The sequence below is a fragment of the Myxine glutinosa genome, chromosome 8 (genome assembly GCF_964187855.1).
Source record: "Myxine glutinosa chromosome 8, kmMyxGlut1.1, whole genome shotgun sequence".
Classification (NCBI taxonomy): domain Eukaryota; kingdom Metazoa; phylum Chordata; class Myxini; order Myxiniformes; family Myxinidae; genus Myxine; species Myxine glutinosa.
This window is the reverse complement of record NC_136268.1, coordinates 130,230,872-130,258,684: the sequence shown is the minus strand read 5'-3', so window position 1 is coordinate 130,258,684 and position 27,813 is coordinate 130,230,872. Positions and strand designations below refer to the sequence as shown.

Here is a 27,813-nt window from a genome sequence, read left to right as displayed (position 1 = left end):
CCAGATCAAGTGCTTAGGCCTGGGCATGTTCAATTGATATAGTTGCCAATCCAACTCGTCTCTTTTCCAACATTGTGGAGCGTATGTAAGTTTTTATAACTTTGAGCTTTGAGAAACTACGTTCACCACTTGCCACTGATACTGGAAGTGTGAGAAGGATCCTTGAAGCAACGGAAACATTAGGCACATTATCCAGGAGTTTTTGTTGTAGTATGAAGAGAAGTACTTCTTGTGGCAGCATAGACTTTGGAAGTCTTCGAGCTATTGCTACAAGTTCAGTAATGCGCCCCTCTGATGTCTGCGCCCTAGGCGGCTGCCTAGTTGGCCTAATGGTAGCGTAGTAGTAGTAGTAGCACAATTGTAAATTGGCCCTGGTAGTAGCACAATTGTAAAGTAGTGTTGTGCTAAAATAGAAAACGACAGAGTTCTTCAAACCTATTTTGTGTTATACAGATAACAGTTGTACAGAAGGATTACATCTACCAAGATTGTTTCTGCAGCTGTTATCACAATACAATATTGTAGTTACAATGGTCATTACAAAAAAAACTTTCCTTTTGGGAAAGGCCATCTGCATTACGTAAAGCAAATGCCTGCATGATGTAAACCTTGAGCGCAGTTGTGTTCTTCCTAATCTACTTCGATGTACCATCTGCCAGGAATCATAGGATTGTCTCTTCCATAATGAGGAGCTATTCACGAGTTCAAATAGCTGAGAAACCTGTGCCGAGAGCGTTAGCTTTTTGCTTGTGATTTGGTTACTATTGCCAAACTTTCGTTGCCATTATCTAAGAAAAACAACTACGCATGACCTTAATCGCGACAGATCATTGCGGTGTTCACGACAAGTCGTGACGATCTCCGTGGGTTGAGAACCAAACCTGGACAGGTCATTACTCTCTTGCAAGGTACGGAAATTTCTGCCCTGAGCGACAATGGCAATTAAACTAATAAGGGCAATACAACAGGGTTTTACTTGCTCAACCACCGAATCATTCATCTAACCTATCCTACACTTAAGTAGAAGGGCACTCAGGAGAGAGAGCATACCTCCACCAGACTGAAAGGTTTATGGTTTCTATCCCACTGATAGGCCGAATCTGGATTCGGACCTGAACCAAAATCAAATCGGCTTGTTCTTGTCACCTAACCAAGTCGTCCACCAAGTTTTGTCATAATCCGGACACAACTTTTTCAAATATGTTGTATATCGCTTTTCACCAAATCTCTCAATGGTGAAGAATCGCTTAAAAAATTAAATAACTCTCGGATCCGAATCCACATTCGGATCTTCACGAAAATCGAAACCTTTAGTCCTTGTCACACACCCAACCTGTCCATGTTTCGTCCAAATCCGTCAACAACTTTTTGAGTTAGCCTGCTATGTATCGTTTTTGGCCCAATCTCCCAATGGTGAAGAATCACTTCAAAAATTAAATAATTCTTATATCCGAATCCATATTCAGATTTTCACCAAAATCTAATCGAATCGTCCTTGTCGGACACCCAACCGGTCCACAAAGTTTCGTCCAAATCCGTTCATAACCTTTTGAGATACCCTGCTATGTATCGTTTTTGGCCTGATCTCCCAATGGTGAAGAATCATTTTAAAATCCTAGTAGCCGGATCCGAATCAGGATCTTCACCAAAATCTAATTATTTCGTCCTTGTCACATACACTACCTGTCCGCCAAATTTCGTCCAAATCCGTCCACAACCTTTTGAGATATCTTGTTCACAAACAGACAAACAAGCAGACAGACTGGGGTGAAAATATAACTTCCATCCACCTTTGGTGGCGGAGGTAATAATGGCCAATCCACTACCTTTTTTTTGCAAAAGAAAGTAATAAAATGAAAAACAACAATTGCGTATACATGGTCTCAGTCCCCTGGATGAATTTTTGCTCTTCCACATCCACGGGTAAAATTTTCCTCTTCTGCATAATCTCTATTTGTTCGGGTTGCGCATGTGCAGTTGTTAAGTTGTGTACAACATAGAGGTGTAGACCAGGGTGATCACAGGATTACACCTACTTTACCGTACCCTGCCGTGACGTGATGGTTATAAGGTGGACGGAAGGTATGGTTTTGCCCCTGTCTGTCTGTTTGTTTTGTCAGTCTGTCTGTCAGCAGGATATCTCAAAAAGTTATGGAAGGATTCGGACAATACCTGGCGGACAGGTTGGGTGTGCGACAAGGTTGAAATGATTCAAATTTGGTGAAGATCATGATCCGCGGATCTATTGTGTATTTATCGAAGAACTATTGTGCAAATGTTATAAGGGGTTATCGACTTATTGGGATGGCAGGTTCACACACCTGTGAACTTTCTAGCCTGGGTTTGAATCCCATCCCAGCTATAAACCGTCATCCTGGCGTTTCACATGGAGGATGATGCATCGGTGTGTGTGGATAGACGTTAAGCAGGATGTTCCAACTGTCAGCAATGTTTGTGGTGAACATCAAATACCCTGTGGCGTCCTTCACAAAAAGGAGGTTATTAGTCACCGGCACTCTCACCAAATTTCAAATTCCTTCACTCTCAGTCGAGATTTCAGCGTCAAAGTGATGACCAAGAGATTCCTTCAGCAGTTCCGATGTTCTGCAAAGAGAAAGATATTTTGATGACGATTATCCTATCTACTTATCATATGCACAATTTGAAGGGCATGAGAATTGGGAAAAGCTAAATTGAAGAGAATGTGGGAAAGATAAAGATGGGAAAGTAAGGGATGGAGTTATAAACAACCTGACTCACTAATGGTTCGACCGTCTGCACTGATTCCTGGAGGTCGATGGTTCGAACCCTCCCAAATCATATCAAAGACTTTTAAAATGGTACGTGCTGCTTACTTGCTTGACGCTAAACATTCAAAAAGAGTAGTGCATAGAAAAACGACCATATTTTGGCTACGAGCGTGCAAGCTTTGGTCCGAATGACCTCCTCCTGCATTGAAGTTCCTTAGAAAAGAACTCATATTATTTTTTAGAGGAGGTTGAGGAAAGGGTAAGGAGAGTAGGACAAGATACAAGTACAAATGCAGGATGCATACGATATATGGGACAGCAGGAGAATCCAAATCTCCGTTGTTTTTGGCCATTGTTGGCATGTTTGTGAAAAACTTGTATTATTAGCCAGCTTGTTAATTTTCCGAACATAGCATCCCCTCTTTCATTGTTAAAATGAGTCACAATCCATGGATCAGAGATTTCCCCGAAGTCTTGCAGATTCAGAATCACCTTCAAAGGAAACACTTGAAATCCTATTTTTGGCTCCAGGAGTCGAATAAACATCCTGCTGGTCCTCTCAGGATACTTGCTATCCTGGCTGCATCAAATCCTAGAGCACAGTTTCGTGGTGATTTATCGACAACGATTTTGTTTGTCTGAACAATGTGGCCTCCGTTTATTTCATTACCGCCCCGCACTAACTTTTCTGCATGTATAGGAGTTTCAGAGTGGGTCAGATCTATTAATCGTTGGCTGAGTCTCATTAGGACATGCATCACCATTGAATTCTTTTAAGTCCATGCTGTCTGCAGAAAAGCGCAGGCTCCGAGAGTTTTATAACTATAATTGTGCACTATCTAGACAAGATCTTTATGGTTGCGGCAACGAGGTTATTATTCTTCTGCCAGACAACTATTTACTTCTCGAATGTACTCTAAAAGCCTTTGTAAGAATTGAATGTACTATTAGTGCATTAATCAGCTCTCTATCGAATCTTAACTGGCTTCCATGAAACTATATGCTTTTGACATGGGTTGGGAAGTAGGAACAGTCTGTTGAGCCAAGTCTAGGGAGTTTTGGTGATAGGGCTGTAAAGGGCTAGTTGTTCTTCTATGATTACCACATTACTTTAAATGTTTTCACCCCCAGGGCTTCAAGACAGCTATTTACTACTACCTCTGGTCATTCCCCATCCATACGCTTGATCTTTTCTACCCCACATGACCCCAATCCCAAGCACTTCCCTTTTCCAGGTTATTGTTATTTTTCCCCCCTATCCCTCAGCTCATTTTGTTTGTTAGTTGTCAGTTGATTTGGTCCTTTTCTGTTTCATCCCCACTTACCCTTCCTCTTATTACTGTGTTTCATTAAGTTAAGCCTATGTGCAGCTTGTTTAATAAATCTAATGTGCCTTTTGAAATGTGTGGACAATTGTGTGTCAGTAACATGTGGCAAAACAACAGGGCCTTGTGGCAAAATGGCAACCTGTCATGGGTTACTTCTTTGACCAAAACACACGCGATTCATCCTTATGCGTGGAGGGACTATGTGCTGCTTCTGGGGTATGCAATATATAGTAATAGTTTAGTACGCTGTTGAAATAATTAAAAATGCATCGCAATCTATAGCTTTACAAATTGTTACAAACATGAAATTTCATACGATGTTAATTTATCAGTTCTTTAATTATTCTGTTAATCTTTCTGAATAAATTATGCTTTATGCAACTTTCTTTGGCTGGAAGAGCATGGGAGTTAATTTATATGTAATCCTAGCCACCTGGGGTAATTGATTTGGTTAGAGCTGATTTTGGTTATTCCCTCCAATTACGGATGAGAGACATGATTGTGTATCATTACTCATATGTATGTATGTATGTATGTGTATATACAAATATATACTGAAACGCAAAAGAAACTTACCACTTGTTTGAAATGTAATAAAATTGTAACAGTTCAAAATAAAACAAACCAACAATTGCTAATTCAAACATTAGCATTTTATTGATGACATGTCAAGTTTTTGACCAAGATACACCATCTCATCAGTTTGTTCTACAGTACAGAACAGCACAGGGTGCAATGTCAGTCCCCTTTCAATAGCGTGTGTGGCCACCATTGTTTAGGATACAGGCAGTGCATCGTCGGCGTATACTGCCTACCAGTCTTTGGATGGATTGCTGCTGGATTCTGTCCCACTCAGTCCTCAATGTCTGAAGCAGCTCTGCCCGTGTCCTGGCCCTGCCAACTACGCGTCTCCCAAGCTCATCCCACAGGTGCTCTATGGGATTCAGGTCAGGGGAGAGCGCAGGCCACTGCATGGTGTTGATGTTCTCGCCTTGGAGAAATGCAGTGGTAAAGCGAGCAGCATGGGGACGAGCATTGTCATGCTGAAAGGTTCTCAGTTCTGGGTGGTCTAGCAGGAATGGCAGCAGATGAGGTCGCAGGATGTTATCCACATACCGCCGCTGGGCGTTAAGATTCCCATCCACAACCACCAGTGGCGTCCTGTACCGGCCTGATATGGCGGCCCACACCATCACACTTGGGCCACCCCACCTGTTGGCCTGACGCACGCAACAATCGGCATATCGCTCGCCAGTTCTTCTCCAGACACGCTCACGCCCATCAGGACTGTCCACACAGAACCTTGACTCATCGCTGAAAGCGACCTCGTTCCACTGCACCAAGGTCCACTGCTGATGCTGCTGGCACCATCTCTGTCGGTTGCGGCGATGGGCAGCCGTCATCACGGGGCCTCTGTATGGTCTTCTGGCAGTCAGACCATAGTCATGCAGTCGTCTTCGTGCAGTATCATTGGAGATCCGTGGGTTTGCACGCCCCGGAGTTTCTGCCGCAGTGCGGGATTCTGGATGGAATCGATCCCGCAGGTGACTTCAGACCATCTGCCTGTCCTGCCTTGCAGTGGTGACTCTTGGCCTCCCTGATCGAGGTCTGTCATCTGCAGAGTTGTGGAGGGTGTCTCTGTCCACCAGGGCCGATATCGTCTGGTGTGAACAGCCAAGGTGACGTGCCACCTCACGGTAGCTCAGTCCGCCTTGCAGCATGCCCAGGGCACGCTGCCGTTGATCCCTTGACAATCGTGGCATGTTGATTGAAATGCCCATTTTGCACTGGCCTTTTTAAAGCCAATATCAAGACATCACGTGCAGCTCATTAAAATCATCCCATACCCCTTGGCTAATCACTGACAGTCAAAACGGCTGTTCAACAGCTGTGCTATGAAGTGACCATTGAAGGTTCAAGTGACCATCCGTGACCGTTTTGTCTGACAGTGAGGACACTATTGTCCACAAATAAGTTCACACATTTACTACACGCAGTGTTATTGTTGATATTTAAAGGTTTCAAAGGTGGTAAGTTTCTTTTGCGTTTCAGTATATATATATATATATTAAAGATCGACGTCCTGAAGCTACGTCCGCGGCTGATTTAATCTCCTGATTATTTATTTAATGCAAATGAGACGCCCTGCTCGTACTGTGGAGTTTCTACTATTTCTCACAGTTATATATATGGTGCAACTCACCATAGGTGTAACTCCAGCTGTATAATTTTTTAATGATAATTATGACGTCATAGGTCACGTGGTTCGGCCGCCATATTGGAAAAACCTAAAAAATTTGCACCTCTATATCTCCGAAAGCGCTGAATAGAAAAAATTGAGACATGGCTCATTGTAAAGAACTCTTCATGTGGAATAGCATCTGTGAATGATTATGTCATGGGTGCTTCTATTATGATATCATAATTTGACAAGTACAAAACGTCATCCGATCAAGATGAAATTTCTTGAGCTTAATCTAGGAATAAATTAGTGGAGAAAAAAACAATGATGACGTCATTGGTCACGTGGTTCTGCCGCCATATTTGTTTTAACACAAAAGCCTTAAAAACCACTGAAAATACATCCTGGCGATGGTTTGAAATCTCTGATTGCTCTTTTTCTTGTTTCCTTTTTCAACAGGTGAGTTTGAGGTCAGCTGTCAGCACAATCCGCTGGTAGCCGCTGTGCGGGCATACAAGGTAGACAAGCAGAAGGAAGACAAGCAGAAGGAAGACAAGCAGAACGAAGAAGAGCAGAAAGAAGACAAGCAGGCTGATACCTTCTATGCCAAGGCAGCTGTGCTAAGCTTTGACTCACCCGATATTTCCATCATTGCTGCAGCACTCCGTACTCGTGTAGACACCACGCTGAGGCCTCCCGCTCGGCCGCCCTATCTTCCTGCAAAAGATAGCTGTGGTGCTGGGAAAACATACGATCCACGATCAAAGAGGTGGGAATCAATATTCTGTTGAATTTACATTCAATATTAGATGCGACAGTGGATTCCACTTGCAAGGGGATTTTAGCTCTTACACGAGCCTTGACTTGGTATACAAAAATAAGAAGGAAAAAAATGGGGGAATTCAGGGGAATAAATTGGAAAATTCAAACACAGGTTGACCATCCAGGAAACATTCACCCTCAGTGTTCCGCCATTGCTATTATCATCAATGTCAAGCTAAATTTGCATAAATATGGTGTCTGTCTCCTATCGTTAAACTTCTGAGGATTTAGGTCTTTTTTGCGCTGGGTGTAATATTAGTCTTAAAGAAAACCCTCAAATTTAGTTTCAGTAACCACCTTTAGAGGCCATTTTCCCTGCAGAGCAGGGGTTGGCCTTTTTCGGGCACATTGGTCCCCTTTTTGAAGCAATGTTTTATGGCCGGATGCCCTTCCTGCCACCAATCCTGTTAGTCGCCTCTTGTGACACAGAGAATAACCAGTGAACTGGTCCTCAATTTGCCGACCTCAGAAGGATGACAGGCTGAGTCAACCCCCCTGGTGTTAATTCAGCGATCGACCGGGATTCGAACCCAGGATCCTAGGATCCCAAGCCAGCGCCCTAACCGCTAAGATTAAATTAAGTTTCAGTTTTTTCAGTAAGTTTCAGGGTAAGAATTAAATTAAATAAGAATCAAATCTCAAATTAGAGTAAGAGATGAAAACACATCAGTGTTTCAACTTAAAGGATGCAGTCCATATACCGTTTCGCATCCTCCTGTTGTAGGTTGTTGTGTACATGCCATTGTAGTGCCCTCACAATCACAATATGTACCGTGAAAAATATCAGCACCCTCGAATGTTGTTTACCAAATGAAAACACAGCGTTTATGAAGTTACAGTGTCAGGTAAGAAAAACACACTGTACTGCAAGGTCGGTGTCAGCATTGCTTGAATACGATTAACAGAAGGCTCGGGCTTCATTCGCTCTCATTGGTGAAGAATCACTAAAACATTCCAGTATCCGGATCCAGATCTTCACCAAAATCGAATTACTTCGTCCTTGCAACTCATTCAACTTCTCCACCACATTTCGTTTGAATCCATCCATAATTTTTTGAGATATTCTGCTCACAGATGCAGGGGTGAAAACCTAACCTCCGTCCACCTTTGGTGGTGGAGGTAAATATTGTGAGCATTTCCCAACAGAAATGGTAACATTTCCACTGTAAACACTTTCTTTTCATGTCTGATAATGTATTTTGTTCTTTAGCATATCCATGATTGCCTGTACCACAATCTCTATGTTCAGGCCTGTATACGGTGGATGGGTGTTATAATGTTTTCACCCATCTGTTTCTGTGTCTGTCTCTTTGTGAACAGTATATCCCAAAAGGTTGCGGACGGATTTGGCCGAAATTTGGTGGTGACGTTAAGATCTGGATCCGGATCCGGATACGAGAATTTAAATAAAAGAAATTTTTTAAGTGATTCTTTACTATTGAGAGATAGGGCCAATAACTATATTTCGAAGGATATATCAAAAACTTGTAGATAGATTCAGACAGAACTTGGTTTACGGGTTGGGTGTGTGATTAGAGGACTAATCAATTCAATCATGGTGAACATTTGAATCCAGATACGAGAATTTAAAATAAAGAAAAATTTTAAGTGATTTTTCATCAATGTGTGATCGGGCCAAACAATATATATATAGCATGTTATTTCAAAAAGTTGCAGACGGATTTTGACAAAACTTGGTGGATGAGTTGGTTCGGTGACGAGAACAAGCCGATTCGATTTTGGTTCAGGTCCGAATGCAGATCCGGCCTATCAGTGGGATGCAAAACGTAAACTGTTCAGTCTTTGGCAGAGGTATTCTCTCTACCGAGTACTATTCTAGTTTGCTATGGTTTATCAGGAGATCTGATCCTCCACGGAGGGAAGTGAGCTATAGCCGGCACCCTGGCCAAATTCCAAATAACTGCATCTTAACTGCAATGGCACACATGTTCCCCCAGCAAGTTATGCTAACTTCAGCCATACCGATGAAGGAGAATAAGAATAATAAGTGAAATCAGGTAAAAGTACTGTATATTGTGAACATCATCGGATTGCAAGGTGGGGTTTTGTAATTGGGAGTTCCGGAACCATTTAAAAACACAGCGTCATATAATTTCATCGAAAGACGTAAAGACACTCCATTATCTGACTATTAGAGCATGACTGCACCTCATGTCATAAAATATACATTTGCAGGTGATAACTATAAGCTGTCCGACCTGTGCTTCACTGGCTAAGTGTTGCATAAAAGTGTGCCATCCCTCAGATGGATTTAAAGCTGGGTGTCCCATCTACAAGTATTACTTAGTGGGACAATAACGAGCCTACGGTGTATTTGATGAAGAGTCGGCGAGATATTACCAGCACACACTGCGCCAATTTTATGTCATCAATGAGGTCCTTACCTAATTCACATCATGAGATAAACATATGCGATGGCACACTCGCGCACTCTTTTATCCATTATTTAAACTCATATCTGAGATCACTGTCTAGTATGAAGCAAAACACGATCAAATCACATGAGAAGCTCTAGCCATCTGCTTCCATTGCCAGAGCCAAAACACGTTCATGCTTTTTCCTTAATGTTAGTGTGCACAGCGCGATTTATTCCATTCTTTCACTGGCGCGACGAAGCAAAACACGAAATGTACGGAGTGTGATTTACTCTACTTAGTTCTTCTCACTGGCTTGGTCGCTTGGCATTACTTTATTTTTTAGCTTGACCGGATGGTGCAGGAAGTATTTCTTTGCTTGCGGATTTCACGTATCTCGTCACTTGATATATGTGATGCCGAAGTGGACATTGAACATAATACCATGAACATTTATCAACAACTAACAGGGATACCTGACGTTGCCCGGTGCTGATGGAATCCTGTTGGTATATTGAAGAAATCCAATTTCGTTGTTTTACATTTTTTATAAAAATAGACAATTTTATAATTATTTTCTATATTTTGATAAATATAGAGAAGTTTTACTTTAAAAATTCTACATTATAATAAATATAGAGAAATTTTATAAAATATTTCTATATTTTAATAAATACATAGAAATTTAATAAAATATTTCTATATTTTAATAAATACATAGAAATTTTATAAAATATTTCTATATTTTAATAAATACATAGAAATTTTCAAACCAAGATTTCAAAAACAAGATTGAACTCTCAAACCTGTCTCCTTCCTCCAAATCCTGGTGGCGACTGGTCAAATCCGTTTCTGGTGTTTGTTCCCCCTCCATCCCCTCCCTTACCTCAAATGGCTACACAGTTGACACCGCACGTGACAAAGCCGAATGCCTCAACTCTGTATTTGCCTCAAAATCCTGTGTCCCAAACCCATCTCTCTCTGTTCCCACCTTTCCCAGTCGAACCCAACTGCTCCTGGACTCTGTGTCCTTCTCTCCTGACAATGTGGAGAAGTTTCTGTCAAACCTCGACTCTGATTCTGCAACTGGACCAGACGGCATCAGCCCACGGGTCCTAAAATCCTGCTATGCTGCTCTATCTCACCCTCTCTCTGTTCTTTTCACCCTCTCTTTTGCTCAAGGTCATCTGCCAGCATCTTGGAAATCAGCAAAAATTACCGCTTTACACAAAAAAGGTGCAAATACAGATCCTTGCAACTACAGACCAATCAGCCTGCTTCCAATTATCAGCAAAGTCATGGAATCCATCATTGCTTCGGATATCAAATCCTTCCTCTTCTCCAATGGCTTGATCTCTGATCATCAATTTGGATTCAGACCAGGTCATTCTACTCTGGACATGTTGCTTCTGCTGTCTCAACAATGGATGGAGGTCCTCAATGCCAAACAGGAAATCAGAGCTGTCTTACTTGACATATCACATGCCTTCGATACGGTCTGGCACCCAGCTCTGCTCACCAAACTCTCCTCCTATGGTATCCGTGGAAATCTCCACTCATGGCTTGCGGACTTCCTCTCTGGTCGAAGGCAACGTGTAGCCCTGAATGGATTTCTCTCATCTTCCCTTCCTGTTCTGGCTGGAGTTCCCCAAGGTAGTGTTCTGGGCCCTGTGCTATTTCTGGTCTTCATCAATGATCTCTCCGACTCTCTGGAAAATCCTCTCTATCTCTTTGCTGATGACTCCACTATCTGCCGCTCCATTCCTCATCCCTCAGATCGGCAGTCTGCAGCCTCCTCACTCTCTGCAGACCTGGAAAAAGTCACAGACTGGTCAAACAAGTGGAACATGTTTTTCAATCCTGACAAATCACACACTCTTACAATGTCTCTCCGAAAGGACCGACTGGAAAACCCTCCCATCTACTTTCTCAACAATCCTCTCCAAGAAGTTCTGTCGCTCAAGCTTTTGGGTCTCACCATCTGCCATGATCTTTCTTGGGAAAACCACATTTCCAAGCTGGCCTCCAAAGCCAGTCGCCGACTGGGCATCCTCCGTCGTGCGAAGTCCTTCCTTGGCACACCTGAGCTCCTCACCACATACAAGGCTTTCATCCGCAGCTCAATAGAATACTGTTCCCCCCTCTGGGCTGGTGCTCCTGCCTCACACCTAGCTCGGCTTCACGCTGTTGAAACCAAAGCTTTCAGAATCATTGGAATCTCCTGCGATGAAGTTAACTCCGAGGGCCTTTCACTCACTCACCGCAGGCAGGTAGGTGGTCTTTCTGTCTTCTACCGACTCCTCTCCGCCCTTGCTCCCCCTGCTTTGTCTGTGCTCTGCCCCCCAAATATTCCTGCAGGACTCACAAGATCTGCCAGCAACCCTCTTCTGGTGAAACTGCCAAAATCTAGGCTCTCTGCTCACCTTCACTCTTTCATTCCCCTTTGTTCCCACCTCTGGAACTAACTCCCCCACTCCCTTCAATCCCACTCCTCCCTCCAGGTCTTTAAAACAGCTGTTCACCACCATCTCTTATCTTCCCCCATCCAAAACCTTGATCTTTTCTACCCCCGCTAATTCACCCCAGATACACTCTTTTTTTTTTTTTTTGGGGAAATTCCAACTTCTTTCCTGGAAGTCCTTGCAGTGTTCATATGTTTTATACCTCTCCCACCTCCCCCAAAGCCCTTCCCCTCCCACATTTCTCCCGTTGTCTCTGCTCTCAAATGTTGTGTTTGTGTCCTTCCCCCTCTCCTTTCTCCCCTCTCTCCTCTCTCCCTCTCTCCCCATCTTGTCTGCCGCTCCCTTTATTTTTTGTTTTGCGTTTCGGTTTGACTTTTTGTGTGATTAATGTTAGCTCTTTCACGAGCCTCGATCTTGTGTACAAAAAAAAAAAAAAAAAATTAAAATAAAATATCTATATTTTAATAAACTAGAGAAATACCCGTGCTAGGCACGGGTGGGAGGCCAGAAGCAAACAGGCAATGCAGATACGGTGAATGCTAAAGCATGAAACCAATAAATTCCACATTCCTGTAGCACCTTCAGTCGCACGTCAGACATGGACAGCAAGTTCGTGAAGGACTTCCATGAAAAACGTACCTGTTCGCAAACAAACGGGTACGTTCACATATATAAACATCGATCGTGGGACCGTGGCGAATCTGCATATGGCGATGGCAAAATATCAGAAATTGAAGGCTTTTTTATTTGAAACGATTCATATAAACATCCGTTGAATCATATCACAAGCAAATCATCAAAATCTAAACAGTATCTTTAGAATTTCAACAAAAGCCACATCACTGTTCATATCGGTAAATATTATTCCATCGTGTTTCAAATCGTGATCAATACACTATGATCATGATGATCGTGAATCGTGATCGATAATCGTGTTCACAATCGCTATGTCGTATGTACTCCCGATAGGTGTACCAAATTCCCGATACATGTAACTGTACCAAATCAACAGTTAAAAGGATTTTGAGCCGATAGGTGTTACGGCCTTGGCAAGATCGATGGAGACAGCGATCTGTTAGATCTGATCCTCCTTCATGCCGAAGTGCAGATCCTCCTTCATGCCACATCCGATCGATGCAGCCGTGCAGCGATCAGTGCAGCCGTTTGTGCGGCACACGGTGCAGCGATCGGTGCAGTCGTTTGTGCGGCACACGGTGCAGCGATCGGTGAAGCCGTTTGTGCGGCACATGGTGCAGCGATCGGTGCAGCCGTTTGTGCGGCACACGGTGCAGCGATCGGTGAAGCCGTTTGTGCGGCACATGGTGCAGCGATCGGTGCAGTCGTTTGTGTGGCACACGGTGCAGCGATCAGTGCAGCCGTTTGTGCGGCACACGGTGCAGCGATCGGTGCAAACGTGGACTCCCACACTGCCACATCCTGCTGATACTTTCTCCCGCTGACGTTTCCGCATGACGGATGTTTATAAAAATCGTTTAAAAGAAAAAAAGGCTTCAATTTCCGATATTTAGCCTTTTCATTTGGGCCTCCCAATTGAAGCCCCGCCCATAGGGTGGGTACCGTTGCTCGACGTAAGAAGACGTCACAATGAACGTCATGCAAACGCGAATGTTATGTGGGCGTCCAAACCTGAGAATACTGGAGACTAAAGCTGAAATTGGGAAAACGAAATAGCCTATTTTACTCCTGGGGATCCCAGGATTACCCACCCAAAATATCTTTGCGATCGGTTCAGCAGTTTTTACGGCACCTTCGAACAGACAGACAGACATTTGGTGAATTATAGTAAGATACATAAAAATTTAATAAAACAACTCTATATTTTAATAAATACATAGAAATTTAATTAAATATTTCTATATTTTAATAAATACATAAAAATTTAATAAAATATTTCTATATTTTAATAAATGTATAGAAATTTAATAAAATATGACTATATTTTAATCAATGTAGAGAACTTTTACAAAATATTTCTATATTTAATTAAAATATACAAAAATTTTATAAAATTATTCTATATTTAATTAAAATATACCGAAATTTTATTTAAAATTTCTATATTTAACTAAAATATAGAGAAATTTTACAAAATTTCTATATTTAATTAAAATACAGAGAATTTTTATTTAAATTTTCTATATTTAATTAAAATATACAAAATTTTTATAAATTATTCTGTATTTAAATAAAATATACAGAAATGTTATTTAAAATTCTATATTTAATTAAAATGTACAGAAATTTTATTATAAAATTCTATATTTAATTTAAAATATACAGAAATTTTATTTTAAAAAATTCTATATTTCACTAAAGTATAGAGAAATTGTACAAAATTTCTATATTTGAATGAAATAAACAGAAATTTAAAAAAAAATCTGTATTAAATTTAAATATAGAGGAATGTAATTTTATAAAATTGTTATTTTAATAAATATAGAGAAATTTTATAATTTTTTTACATATTGGGACTTAAAACTCTTATTGCATCCAATAAGGAATGGGTCGGGGATCATTTAATATTACCTCCCTGGCACTCACTGAAGAAACTCAAACGTCTCTCGTATGGATTATGTTTATTATATCTCATTAAAATAGCTAGTTGTGTCGAAAAGACGTTTCAAATGAGCACCTCGAGCAACGAAGTTTCAAACGGAGCACCTCGCCACCATTAGAGCATTTAAATTGCATCAGATGTGGCAAAAAATGTGAATTGTTGCTCTCAGCTTACAGGCTCGATGACAGAAGATGTCATTTGCATTTTTACCCCCTCCCTCCCAACCCCGTTTAGAATCCTGTGCGGGCACGGGCAACTTGCTAGTAGTTATAGATTGTAAAATGGGCCAGCAAGATTGATTCGAGTTTAGATCTATGTACAATGATTTCTAAGCTCTCTAGCCTGGGTTAGAATCCTTGACCAGCTATACACTCTCATACTGGTGGTTTGCAGGCAGGGCGAGGCAACAATGTGTGCGCCGTCTCTTGGATAGACGTTAAACCGGGTGTCCTGTCTGCTAGCATTAGCTGATGGAAATATAAAAAATGTATGGTGTCTTTTGCGACTTTCCTGAGAAAGCGAGCTATGGCCGACATCCTTGCTGAATTGGAAACTTCTGTCACCTTTGTTGGCTGTTAAAGAAGCAGAAGACAATATATTTAACTAGAACAGCATCCGGTAGAGCACATACCTCCACCAGGCTGAACAGGTTATGTTTTGTATCCCGTTGATAGGTCGGATCTGCATTCGGACCTGAACCGAAATCGAATCGGCTTATTCTCGTCACCTAACCAACTTATCCACAAAGTTTCGTCATAATTCATCCATAAGTTTTTGCGATATCGTGCCACATATCGTTTTTTGCCCCATCTCTCAATTGTGAAGAATCACTTAAAAAAATTATCGGATCAGGATCTTCACCAAAATCAAATCAATTCTTGTCGAGTTTTTTTTTTTTTTTTCCAAAAGTTTTGGAAATTTTTTTTCTTTCTCTCCAAGCGCAAATCTCCAAGCTCCAATCTCCAATCTCCAAGCGCAAAAAAATTTTTTTTTTCCAAAAATTCCAAAAATTCCAAACTTGTCACACACCCAACTTGTGGACCAGGTTTCGATGGAATCTGTCCATAACGTTTTGAGATATCCTGTGCACAAACATAAAAAGAGACAAACAGAGGTGAACACAAAACCTCTGTCCACCTTTGGGGGCAGAAGGTAAAAATATTGTTTTTAAAAGGTTGACGTTTCTCAGAGTATTGAGAGTCGTTTATGAGTACATTTTGAAACACCACTTTAAAATGTAGGCACATATCATTTAATGTAAAGCTTCAATCTAGATTTTTCAGTATATGCACTATGAACAAACTTGTAAATGTGTGTGTTATCAAATTTCATAAAGGAAAGATAAAAAAACAAAGGAAAATAAGTAAAACTGAAACTAAAGTGCCAACTTAAAGCCATTTCCATTTCGGCAAGCAGGAGCTTTCATTTTGATGTTCCTGAAAGACAAAGTGGAATTCCTATCAAATTGAATGCGGCGTTGAATGCAATGTGCAGTTAATTTCAAGTTTGGAGATTTTTTTTTTGTTCCTATGTCAACAACACGTCACACAACCTGGGTCGAAGGTTTGCATTATGTTGATGGTCGAAATGAATCGATAGCCAATTTGCAGCCTTGGGAAACCGGTAAATATGAGAATATTCAGTGTTTGAAGTGTAATTGCTGACGACATGCATTCTTTGCTTTAGTAATCGTGCTTTTCATGTTGTATCAGATTATATGCCCCAATACATTTGAAAAATAGTATGCGATTATGAAAGATAGCTTGTTGAGAACACATTGCCGAAAGAGAAATTAAAATATGATGTTTCTCTCCAAGTCCCACAGGGGCCTGCTGTTGAGGATTATGCATGGTGGATTTTCCATAGATTTTGCGTCTTTTCCATAGATTTTCCATAGATTTAGTCTTTAAACCAGGCGGTAAGATTCCATTTTTCAACCTTCTCACGACTGTGGCCGTAAAGGATAGATTGAAAGATTTTCAGACAATTTTTGTCATACATCAAACAGCTTGAAGTGTAAGAACAGGAGTGGGTGGGGGAGTGGGTGGGTAAAGGGGGCGGGGCTATATATTGTTAAAATTCCAACATTTTTGCAAACATAATATTGTATAAAACTGCTCCTTTTAGGAAGAAATAACATCGCGTGCTTGCCGAATACATTTCAACGCAATTACGATTAAGCGATATGTGATGAGGATTTACGGGAAACTCAGTGGTCTTCAGATTGAAAGAACTTAATGGAAGCCAGAAAATCTATTGAAATGCTTTCTTCGCCAGTTTCTTTCCAGTGTCAATTCCATTCGGTTGAGCCGACGTGTTTTGGCAACAAAGTTACTTGCTTATGTTGAAAAAGAAACTGTGCGAATGGGTTAAAAACTAGTCATCTCAAAACCGATGACGTCACTGAATTCCTTGTTTTAACCAAGCGATACCATGTTTTGGTAAATATGTTCAGCACATAGTCATTATCTATCTATAATTCCAGTAATCTCTGTCTGTACGTTTGTTTGTCTGTGACCGCTGTTTCTCGACAACCACGGGTCCGATATACTTTTAACTTGCCAGGTATATTGCTGGGGACCCGAGGATGTGCCTTTTCAAGGTTTCATATTAATCGGACAATTACTTACCGAGCTATGTCCAAAAAACGATTCAACCAATCAGAGAGCAGCGAACGATCGCGTGTGCCGGCGTTGCGAATGGACCAAACCATTCCATGTAAATAGAGGGGGGGGGTTCTGTGGTCGTTGCGAATGGACGAAACCATTTCATGTAAATAGAGGGGGGGGATTGTCACTGTACTCGCAAGCCGTTCGCCGTTCGCTTTGGCGTTGCGAATGGACCAAACCATTTCATGTAAATAGAGGGGGGGGGGATATAATTTTAGATAGATATATAGTACGGGCATATATATAGTACGGGCATGCCCTAGTAAATGTAACACTGACAACCTGGCCAAATTATATTGCCACCTTCACTGGAATGCCAGGCCGAGCCAGCCGATTTGTGATAGACTTGAGCCAAAAAACCTTCCCGGTGAACACCACAATATAGGAATAATTGTGTTGTAGTAGTAGTAGTAGTAGTAGTAGTAGTAGTAGTAGTAGTAGTAGTAGTGGTAGTAGTAGTAGATGTAGATAGTCATTATAAGTGTGTAATCCTATTCATAAACAAGATTCTTACAATATGCTGAAACATGCCAACATATTTATTTATTTCTGAACTTGTAAATATATAATCTACCATACAAAACACAATGTCAACTTGCTTGTGTGTTTGTACAGATGTCTGCCGCTCGTCATACAGTAAAGGTAGGTTTTATAGGTCAATCTAAAACTCTTATAGGCTAAAACAAACTCGAAAAACATTTTCCATAAAAGAGTAATTAGGTCTTTCCTATTGGAATTGTAGACGGTGGCTTGGAAACCGAGCCTCAAGGGCGGTTTACAGAAGCAATTTTTTTTTTTATAACAATAAATTTAAGGCGCTGTGAGGTGAAATTCGCTGCATGTGATTTGCAATGTGTGCAGAGTAACACGAGTGTTCATATACGTCCGTATGATGTCTAATAAATAAAGATATAAGCACACGGCTGACACCAGGCCGAGGCTTCAGACTTTGGTATGCTCACAAGACTGCACCATCGAATAAACTGTTCCATTTCATTTTGATGGGCTTTTTACCAGTTAGTAATAAAATATATAACATTTCTTTCACGCCGTGAGGTGCATAGGAGCTGCCGCGGCAGTTTCATTGGCTAAGAGTGACAATCCTGGATGGGTCGCCACTCTGACGCAGGATACTCAAATGGCCCAGTAAGCCGGTACTCATTTTGCCCACCTCGGAAGGATGATAGCCTGAGTCAACTCACGTGACGTTATTTTAACGGCAAAGTAGCTCAAACTCAAGACACTAATATCTTAAGCCAGCCACCGTAACCATTAAGCCAACACCAGGCATGTAATAAAATATATAAATAAAAAATTAATTACATACCTTTACATGCCTTGTTGGCTCCTCCAATGGTGTGCCTCGGACTGTAATTGTGAGTATTTCAGTTATATAACATTTTGAACATCACGTGTACCTATTCAAATGGTTGTATGTATGTGTGTGCGTGCTGCATGCACTGAGAAAATAAATTATGACCTTTGCCACGGAAGATGGATGGAGGTTATGTTTTCATATCTGTCTGTCTGTGAGCAGGATATCTCAAAAAGTTATGGACGGATTTGGACGAAACTTGGTGGACAGGTTGGGTGTATGACAAGACCAAATCGATTTGATTTTGGTGAATATCTGAATATGGATTCGGATACGAGAGTTATTTAATTTTTAAGTGATTCTTCACCATTGAGAGATCGGGCGAAAAGCGATAAATAGCATGATATTTCAAAGAGTTATGGACGGATTATGACAAAACTTGGTGGATGAGTTGGGTAGGTTAGAAGAACATGCCGATTAGATTTTGGTGAAGGTCCAAATCCAGAATAGGCCTATCAGTTGGATACAAAACGTAAACGGTTCAGCCTGGTAGATGTATGCGCTCTACCGAGTTCCGTTCTAGTTCTGTTTGTTACCATCTAACACCTACCACATAATTTTGAGACCCCAGGTAGAAATCCCATATGTACTGTGCTTGTCCGTCGTCTCATAATGTCCTAATAAATTCAATGTATCATGACGTCCTTGTCCTGCATGTTACATCTATGTATTGTCTCCTCTATGGGCCTTGTATCAATGTTGAATAAATAGCCTCAAATGGGCTGACAATCAGCTCTTGAGGTTGTATGTAGTTAAGGCCTCTGCCGATTTTTAGGGGCCCCCTGATCCCCCGGGAGGCCCCGGTATACTAAATTGAAGAATGTAAGACTGAGCAATCCTGCGGTCCATCGAGTAGAAGGAATGCATCGGGTTTCAAATCAATCGGTTGGTAAATAAGGATCCAATGATTAGGGATCCAATGTCTGGGGGGGGGGGGGGGGGGGGTGGGAGGAGGGGGGTTCACCTCCCCACCCCTCCTCGTGGGAGTACCTATGATCTGAAATCCAAAAATCGAAGCACAAGGGATTATGGGGGCTACTCCCTTGTATTCATGTGTCAAGTTTCAGAACAATCAGCCAGGTGATAAGGGATAAACAGCAAAAATAGCAAAACTTTAACAGACGAACAGACGACCAGATGGATGGACAGACATCAGGACATCACGACCCATTTTATAAGTTCATCTCTTCGACAATCAAGATGAGATGACGTAAAATATACGTTGAGATATCAAATCTTTTCTCCAGCTGATAGTTTTCAGCCGGCTTGAATTCAAAGAAATGATTTTAACACGAGGAATTGCGAAAGCATGAGAGAAAAACAGAGCGGTTGCCATGAGGTTGTTAAAAAAAATGTGACTGCGGAAAACATTGAGCACAAACCCAAGGCCAAACTGGGAAACGTTCAAAGAAAATGTATTGTTTATTTTAATCCTACACAAAATGAAGCATTGTTGCAGTAAGGAACACGCAACACGTCGTTTGGGTGGAATGTTGGGGGCCTAGATGAGTTGCTAAATGCATCACATATTGCACGAGCTTTGGCGAATGGAATCAACATTTAGTAGTAGATATTAGGGAGCATTTAAATAATTATTACATATGTAGGAATCTGAAATGGGGTGGTCAGTAAATTAAAAAATTAGGGAAGACAAGTTGTGAGAGGTTAAGCATTTACAGGAAGTGATGAAATAACTAGTTATAGCTTGTCTGGACGTGATGCAGTACAGGTAGCATGTATAGTACCATTTAGGTAACAACAAAAGTTAGAAGCAAGCAGGTGTACTGATGATTCTGAAGCATCACTGTAACTGCAGCCATTTGTTAAAGTTATTTGTTGGGGAAGATTGTGGCAATGCATACAACCATGAAATATTTGCTAAGACTGGCACTGCTTGCTCGTTTTTTGGCCATTCCCCTCCAGGTGTGTGTGCGAGGCTTGCCAACAACAGGTTTGTCCGACGTTGGTTGTGCCCTCTGGGGTGGTCAGCTATCTTGGCGCGGCGGAGAAAGTGGACAGGACGCAGTGCGAAGTGCGCTGCACAGTCGGTCACATCATAAGCCTGGATGGGCAGGAGAGAAACGCACAGGTAAGTTTGTCTGCCCTTGGTTTGCAAATCACCTTGATTACCCGCACCCCGCAGTTGCATTGCGAATGTGCTTGTTGCAGTTTAATTGCATCAGGAAGCAACCAATTGCAAGGTAATTTTGCCACGAGGAAGTTCGCACCTCCGTATTGTCTGTTCCTAAGCGTTGACCCCTAGGTTCGCCAAAGGGTTTTACTCTCCACTATAAAACTAACTTGAATGACTAACAATGAACTCCCATTCAAAATCACTCCATAAAATGGACTCCCAAAAGAGGGACTGGAAGTCCGTAGTTTCAAGAGCTGTAAAGCTCCATCGAATTGGTCCTGCTTTCAGATACCTTTGCAATTGCTCCTCCTAAAACATGGAAATGACTTGCAATGAAGAAGCAAAAGCAGCCTCAAAAGCGAGGCTGATGCCACTCACTGCTCCAACGTGCTCCATGGTATGAAGAGAGTTACCAAGACACTGACAAGCAGATGTGATGCAAGCACGTTTGCCGTGACCCAGAGAGCGCTTTACGGGGTAGCGGTGGAACATTCCGCGGCACTAGGGAAGGGTTTAGTGCTTGCGGGATGTCGTACGTCTTATTATAGTGGCTTAACCAGCGGATGAATCATTTTTTCTCATTTCTCCTTCAACACAACATATTCAGATCTTCCAGGGCCTTTGCTTTCCAAATAATGACTCAAGCATTGGCTAAGCAATGAACAATGCTGGATTCAGGTTCAGGAATCTATTGGCAGTTTTGCATTTGGCCTTCTGCAGCCTTCACTGATACCTGGTGGAGTTGCTTATAAGAATCCTCTTGAGGCCTTTGTGACGTCAATGGCAGGAATTAATGAATAGCCTTTCACTTCTTTGCTCATGAGCCAAAAAGCTTTCTGAAATAAATGCTTTCTTAACTGCCTGTTTGCCATCAGTCACCTTCAACACCCTGCAAATATTGTTTTGCTTGCCTTGCTTTTGAAGGGGGCTGTTTGAGAAGAGAAGGCAATGGCTTTGGTTTTATATTTTCACTTTTTTGCTTCGAACTGCAAAACGTCCTTGATTATTGTGAAGACGCTGAAAAACGATCATCGCGTGTCCAGTAGGCCGGAACCCTGGCCAAGTTCTAATATATTGCCCCTATTTATAGGGCTCTGCATTAGTGGCAAAACAGAACGATTTTGTAGCTTCATCCTGGTCGGCCAAATAAGGCCGTCCTTATCGTAAAACAAGAGTACGTTTTCATAATTTGAGTCATGTGTGTATTTCCACATGGCAGAGATACGTGCGCGTGGCGTGCCTCAATGGAAACTGGGAGCATACGGTGGCATGTGTGCCTATTGATTGTGGGACCCCAGCGTCATTCCTCGTCTACTATGCCGAGTTCACCTGCACCAACGGCACTACCTTTGGGCAAAAGTGCACTTTCCACTGTTTGTCACCAGCTCAGCAGCAAGGTAAGCATTATGTCCTGATGTCTCGCTCAGTACGCTTCAGCCATGCGGCAAGCATTGTACAATCATGTTGTGCTTGATGCAAGTTTTTCAGGTTCCTGCTGAAGACTTCATGAATTCAGCCAGAGTGCTGAATCACAGTCTCTTTTAGAGGACATTGAACTTTTTTTGCTATCTATAATCACGTGGAACTGATGCTTCGCAGGTGGGACATTGCATCAGAGAGTATGCCAACAATTCGGAGGGGACAATAAGCCGACTGCCCATCTTCTGGCACTCTCTTGTGGACCATAAATATTGCGTGATGTTTATTTCAAAAAGACTATGGCATTGCATACCGGTGTCCTGGCCAAATTCTAAATTATTGCCTTTATCTGTGAGGGCACTTTCTCAGCTGTGTAGCCGTGCCCCACAGCGACGATGCAACCAGCATACTCTCAATGCATAAATTAGCTAATTGCTCTGCAGTCATGTCGACCTGAATGATCTACTACCTTCTAGAACCACCTTTAAAAGAACCACCTTTAGAGACCATTTTTCCTCGCAGAGCTGGGGTTGGTATTTTTCGGGCACCATGGTCCCCTTTTAGAAGCAATGTTTTATGGCCAGATGCTCTTCCTGCCGCCAACCCTGTTAGTCGCCCCTTGCGACACACAGGAATTACCAGTGAACTGGTACTCAATTTGCCGACCTCAGAAGGATGACAGGCTGATTCAACCCCCCTGGCGTTAATTCAGCGATCGAGCGGGGTTCAAACCCAGGATCCTAGGATCCCAAGCTGGCACCCTAACCGCTAAGCCAACACCAGGCTTATCTACTACCTTCTAGACCCCACCAGAATCTTCTAGATGTGTTTGAAATTTTTTTTGAAGTAAATCCATAGATCAATTCAGAAAATACGAGTATGCAACATCGGTGTGACATGCCAAACTACATACTTCTGAACGTACTGGTATATATTCTATATAACTGGTATATATTCCATAATTTTTCTGATTTTCTAGTACACAGATGTGGCAAAGTTTAAAAAAAGAAAAGAAGTGATTTGGCCATGTTTGAGTCAAGGCTGAAATGCAGCCACACTTCATCTGCTTTACATTACCTAGGCCTCCCCGCATGCTTGGTGGATGTGTGTGGCTGAAAAATGCTTTACCTTCCACACTCAAAGTAGAAATAGCCTCAGAGTGGCCCAATATTTAATGCAAGCTCACAAAGAGTCCACAGTCCTGCAAACAAAAGCAACATGCTTTGTGAGTAAAAATGCCTTTTCTTTCATCAGTATACCATATCATACAAGGATGCACTGGGCCCGAGTAACAAAGAGCCACTGTACAATAATCACATCAAAAGCATGAATAATGCATAAAAGGCGGTGGCTCTGTAAGCCAAGACAGAGAGACAAACTATAGAAGGTGTACGCAGAACCTGAGGTTGAAAATTGATAAGATGGTGTTTCAAAATGGTCCACTTCCCCTTTGGTTGATTGTTTTGGTGCGTACTGAAACTTTCTTTGCACTTGAATTCTCTACACTACTGCATATGTACCTGTTGGAACGTACTCAGGGTATTTTGTTTAGTAAGCGTCGGTGCGGTTAGGTGTTCCATGAATAGACAGTAAAATCAAAGCATGAAATGAAAAAGTATACCACGGACTATAGGTCCGATTCTCTCCGTACGTTCACAGGCGGCCTGTGAACAATGGTCCGACACGTAGTCACCGTGGTGTCGAGTTCCTGTGAAAGAAAGGTAAGTAATGGCTGGATTCAGCTGCTCAGAAAATTTCAGAAAGGTATTTATTGTGGAGGCTTTTCCCAAGCGAGCCTTGCAGCTACAAGCAGGGCCTTCCAGCCTTCCACTCGAAACTGGAGCAGGAGGAGAGGCGACGGGAGGAGGAGGTGTTTGGAAGGGGATATATGCTGGAGAAGAGGATTTGGGAGTTTAATTAGAAACAAAAAAATGAGAAAAATACCGAGAGCACAGAGAAAAATGGAGAAAAGAAAGTAGGAGAAGGAAATAAATTGCAATAAGGGAGTAGTGGGGCGGGATAGAGGGAAACGGGAAAACAAAGAGTAAGAGAGATAAATATCCATGGATGTAGGAGGCCGCTCAGGTTCTTGCTGTGTAATTTGCTGTGTTGCTTATTCAGTATGTCCATTTATTCCCAAAGTGTTTTTTTCCCCTTTTCTTGTTGCAAGTTTATTGGATTACAGGAATTTGCATCGCTTTCATACAACTTTCACGCAATTAGCATTTCAACAATGTTCCGCAATCGCAAGTAATTCACAACGATTTGAAATCCAATCCCATAATGTTTTTTTCAATGAATTAATATTTTCAACTTATCTGGTTATGGTCTTTTCTTTCTCCCCCACATTCCTTGTTTGGGTCAAGGGGTTGTCATTTCAAACCAACTGAGGACATAATCCAGTCTCTAAGCTGGTTTAAGAAACTGGCTAAGTAATCTGTTGATCGTTTAGAGATCTTCTCTGAAAACTAATGAATATTATTTGGTGTCTTAATTCCTTGGACATGTGGTTTCTTGGACTAGTGAGGTGCCCGTGCTACGCACGGGTGGGAGGCCAAAAGCAAACAGACAATGCAGAAACGGCGAATGCTAAAGCATGAAACCAATAAATTCCACATTCCTGTAACACCTTCAGTCGCACGTCAGACATGGACAGCAAGTTCGTGAAGGACTTCCATGAAAAACGTACTCGTTGGCAAACAAACGGGTACGTTTGTTCCATACCCAGTCAATGGCGAATCTGCATATGGCGATCTGCGAATTCACGTTTAGAAAGTAGAAACCGTCATGGAAATTTGTCATTCACTTGAACTCGACACCTTTTTTCATTCCAAACAGCATAACTCCAATCACAAATTAAATAACATTAATATAAAAAATAAACTTTTAACAACATTCATGACATAAACAAATATTTAAATCCTGATGTGAAGTTCCGTACGGCTGGGTGAATACAATTACGAATTCAAAATCGTAATTGTATTCACTCAATTTCAATCATCAATTGATACTTTAACAAAACGATTAACACGATTAACGTTTAACGATTTAACATTATGATTGAATGACGGTTGTATTTGGATATTATCAAACCCGCGCATTGCCATCATCTGTCCACTTCCGCATTCGTGGCAGGTTCATAATTGTCATCAAAATCTAAACAGTATTTGTAGAATTTCAACAAAAGCCACATCACTGTTCATATCGGTAAATATTATTCCATCGTGTTTGGAAAAACTGGAAAATTGGAAAATTGTAAAAATTGGAAAAACAATATAGCCGGGGTCCCAAGGGTCCCAGGAATATCCACCCAAAATATCGTTGCGATCGGTTGAGCCGTTTTTGCGGTACCTTCAAACGGACAGACAAACATTTGGTGAATTATAGTAAGATAAAAGAGCTCAATGCGTTAGATACAAGGGTACCTTGTCTGTAAATCGAACCCTCCGTGCAGGAGTACCACAGGGTACCAAATTTGACCCTCTTTGTTTTTTTGGCTCAAATCTATGATGCAATGACTCAGCTTGATGACTGTGCTCATATCTATGTTTATGACATGACACTGATTGAGAATTCAAGGGGCAGGAAGTTGAACACTGATAAATGTGCCCTTATGGAAGTTTGTTTCATGAAGCAACCTCCGCCAAAGCCTCAATTTACTATCCAAGCAACTGTTCTGCAGAAGGTTGATCATACAAAAATACTCGGTGAAATCATCTCATCTGATCTGAAATGGAATCTTCACATTCGCAATATTGTCACCAGGACAAATGGAAAGTTGTTTACGTTGAAGATGCTGAAAAAGTTTAACTTAGATGTGGAAGATTTGCTCACCATCTACAAAGACTATGTTAGATCACTTTAGAGGGCGCTGTTCCAGTTTGGAATGCCGGTCTCACAATCCGCCAAAGTAACGACCCGGAACAGGTTCAGAAAAGGACTCTCCGAATCATTCTAGGACAATCATACATGCAATATGATCAGGGCCTTCAGTTTTGTAAAGTCTCAACCTTGAACCAACGCAGGTTTGAAATTTGTCTCCGATTCGCAGGACAATTGCTGACGTCCAATGAGTTTAGACATTGGCTTCCAGACCTCAGACAGGATAGGACACCATACACTCTCAGAAATTCATCTAAACTCTCACAAATCACATGCAAAACCCAAAGGCAAACAAAAAAAAAATTCTATACCATACTTTGTTAAAATTCTGAATGAATAATAAACATTGCACTCCCTTTTTATTTAATTTTTTTGACGACTTCCTCTTTTAACATATTTTAAGTACAAAATAATTACATGTATATCTTTTTAATATATTTTGCTGATGTTGATGCACTTCTTCTTTAATCCTTCCCCTGCTTTTTGCTGTATTTACCCTCCTTTAAGTTATCCTGCCTTATGTCATGTTATTTTATAATGAAATTTGTTTGTATTCCTTGTTATTCCTCAGTATGTTAGACGACCAAATGTTCAATGCTTTTTCCTTTTAAAATTGTTTACACTGTTCATCTTACTATAATTCACCAAATGTCCGTCCGTCCATCTGTCTGTCTGTCCGTTCCCAGGTACCGCAAAAACGGCTGAACCAATCGCAACGATATTTTGGGTGGGTACTGGGTAATCCTAGGACCCCCTGGAGTAAAATAGGCTATATTGTTTTTCCAATTTTTCCAAGTTTTCCAATGTTCCAGTTTTTCCAAACACGATGGAATAATATTTACCGATATGAACAGTGATGTGGCTTTTGTTGAAATTCTACGTACCTGGAGAGAGTCGATCGACTCCTGACGAACGCTTCCTATATAAACGTGCGGCACCGAAATAACACGGCAGCCTGTGCAAAGCGACTGAGAAACAGTTGTAGCGGCCACTTCCGTGTTACAGATTCGGCGCGTACTCTTCACACATAAACGTGCGACTGAGAATGACGTGTAGCGGCCACTTCCGTTTTGCAGAATTCAATCTTTTTTTCAAAATTGGCGCCATGTACTGTTTAGATTTTGATGATTTGCGTGTGATATGATTCAACGGATGTTTGTATGAATCGTTTAAAATAAAATAAAAACCTTCAATTTCTGATATTTTGCCTTTTCATTTGGGCCTCCCAATTGAAGCCCTGCCCATAGGGTGGGTACTGTTGCTAGTATGTATAATGTGGATGGTTCAGCCTCTTTGACCTGAAGTTATCAAATCTGTTTGTGACTTTGTCTTTTGTTATAACGTTCACTTTGGGCATGTTAACTGGTACGCAATTTAACTCTATTGCAACGTACTATTTTTCTGCCCTTTCTGTCTTCTTCTATGTTTGGTTGAATAAAACCATTCACTTACCTTTACCTACCTACCTATTTCAAGTTATTGACCCAAAGTGATCACCTCAGTCGTTGTTTGGGTTGAGCTTTCCTGTGACCCGCAGGAGCCAACACCGAGATTGTGTGCAAGGCTGACGGGCTGTGGTCCTTGCCAGAAGCATTTTGCCACCTGTCCTGCCCTGCGCCCCCGGATATACCCCATGCCATCGTACGTACACAACGGTGCCACAACGACGGCCAACGGGTCGGTGCAGCGTGCAAATACCGCTGCCTTCCTGGATACTACGTGCCAACGACGAGGCGCAAGTGGGTCATTACTTAACGCAAGCTGACATTTCCATCACCTTCCTTAATCATAACCTCCAGTTATCCCTCACACAATTTCCTCCATGTTGCCTCAGTCT

General features: G+C 41.6%; 1 protein-coding gene across 1 annotated transcript in view; it reads left to right on the top strand.

Annotated features, from left to right (window-relative positions):
- LOC137433192 (pappalysin-2-like) overlaps nt 1–27,813 on the top strand; it is a 279,514-nt gene that overhangs the window by 189,901 nt on the left and 61,800 nt on the right. Inside the window, exons 8-11 of the mRNA XM_078783998.1 lie at nt 6,720–7,029; nt 20,465–20,630; nt 21,895–22,072; nt 27,514–27,715. Of these exons, the coding sequence (XP_078640124.1) occupies nt 6,720–7,029; nt 20,465–20,630; nt 21,895–22,072; nt 27,514–27,715 (856 nt within the window). The remainder of the gene's footprint in view (nt 1–6,719; nt 7,030–20,464; nt 20,631–21,894; nt 22,073–27,513; nt 27,716–27,813) is intronic.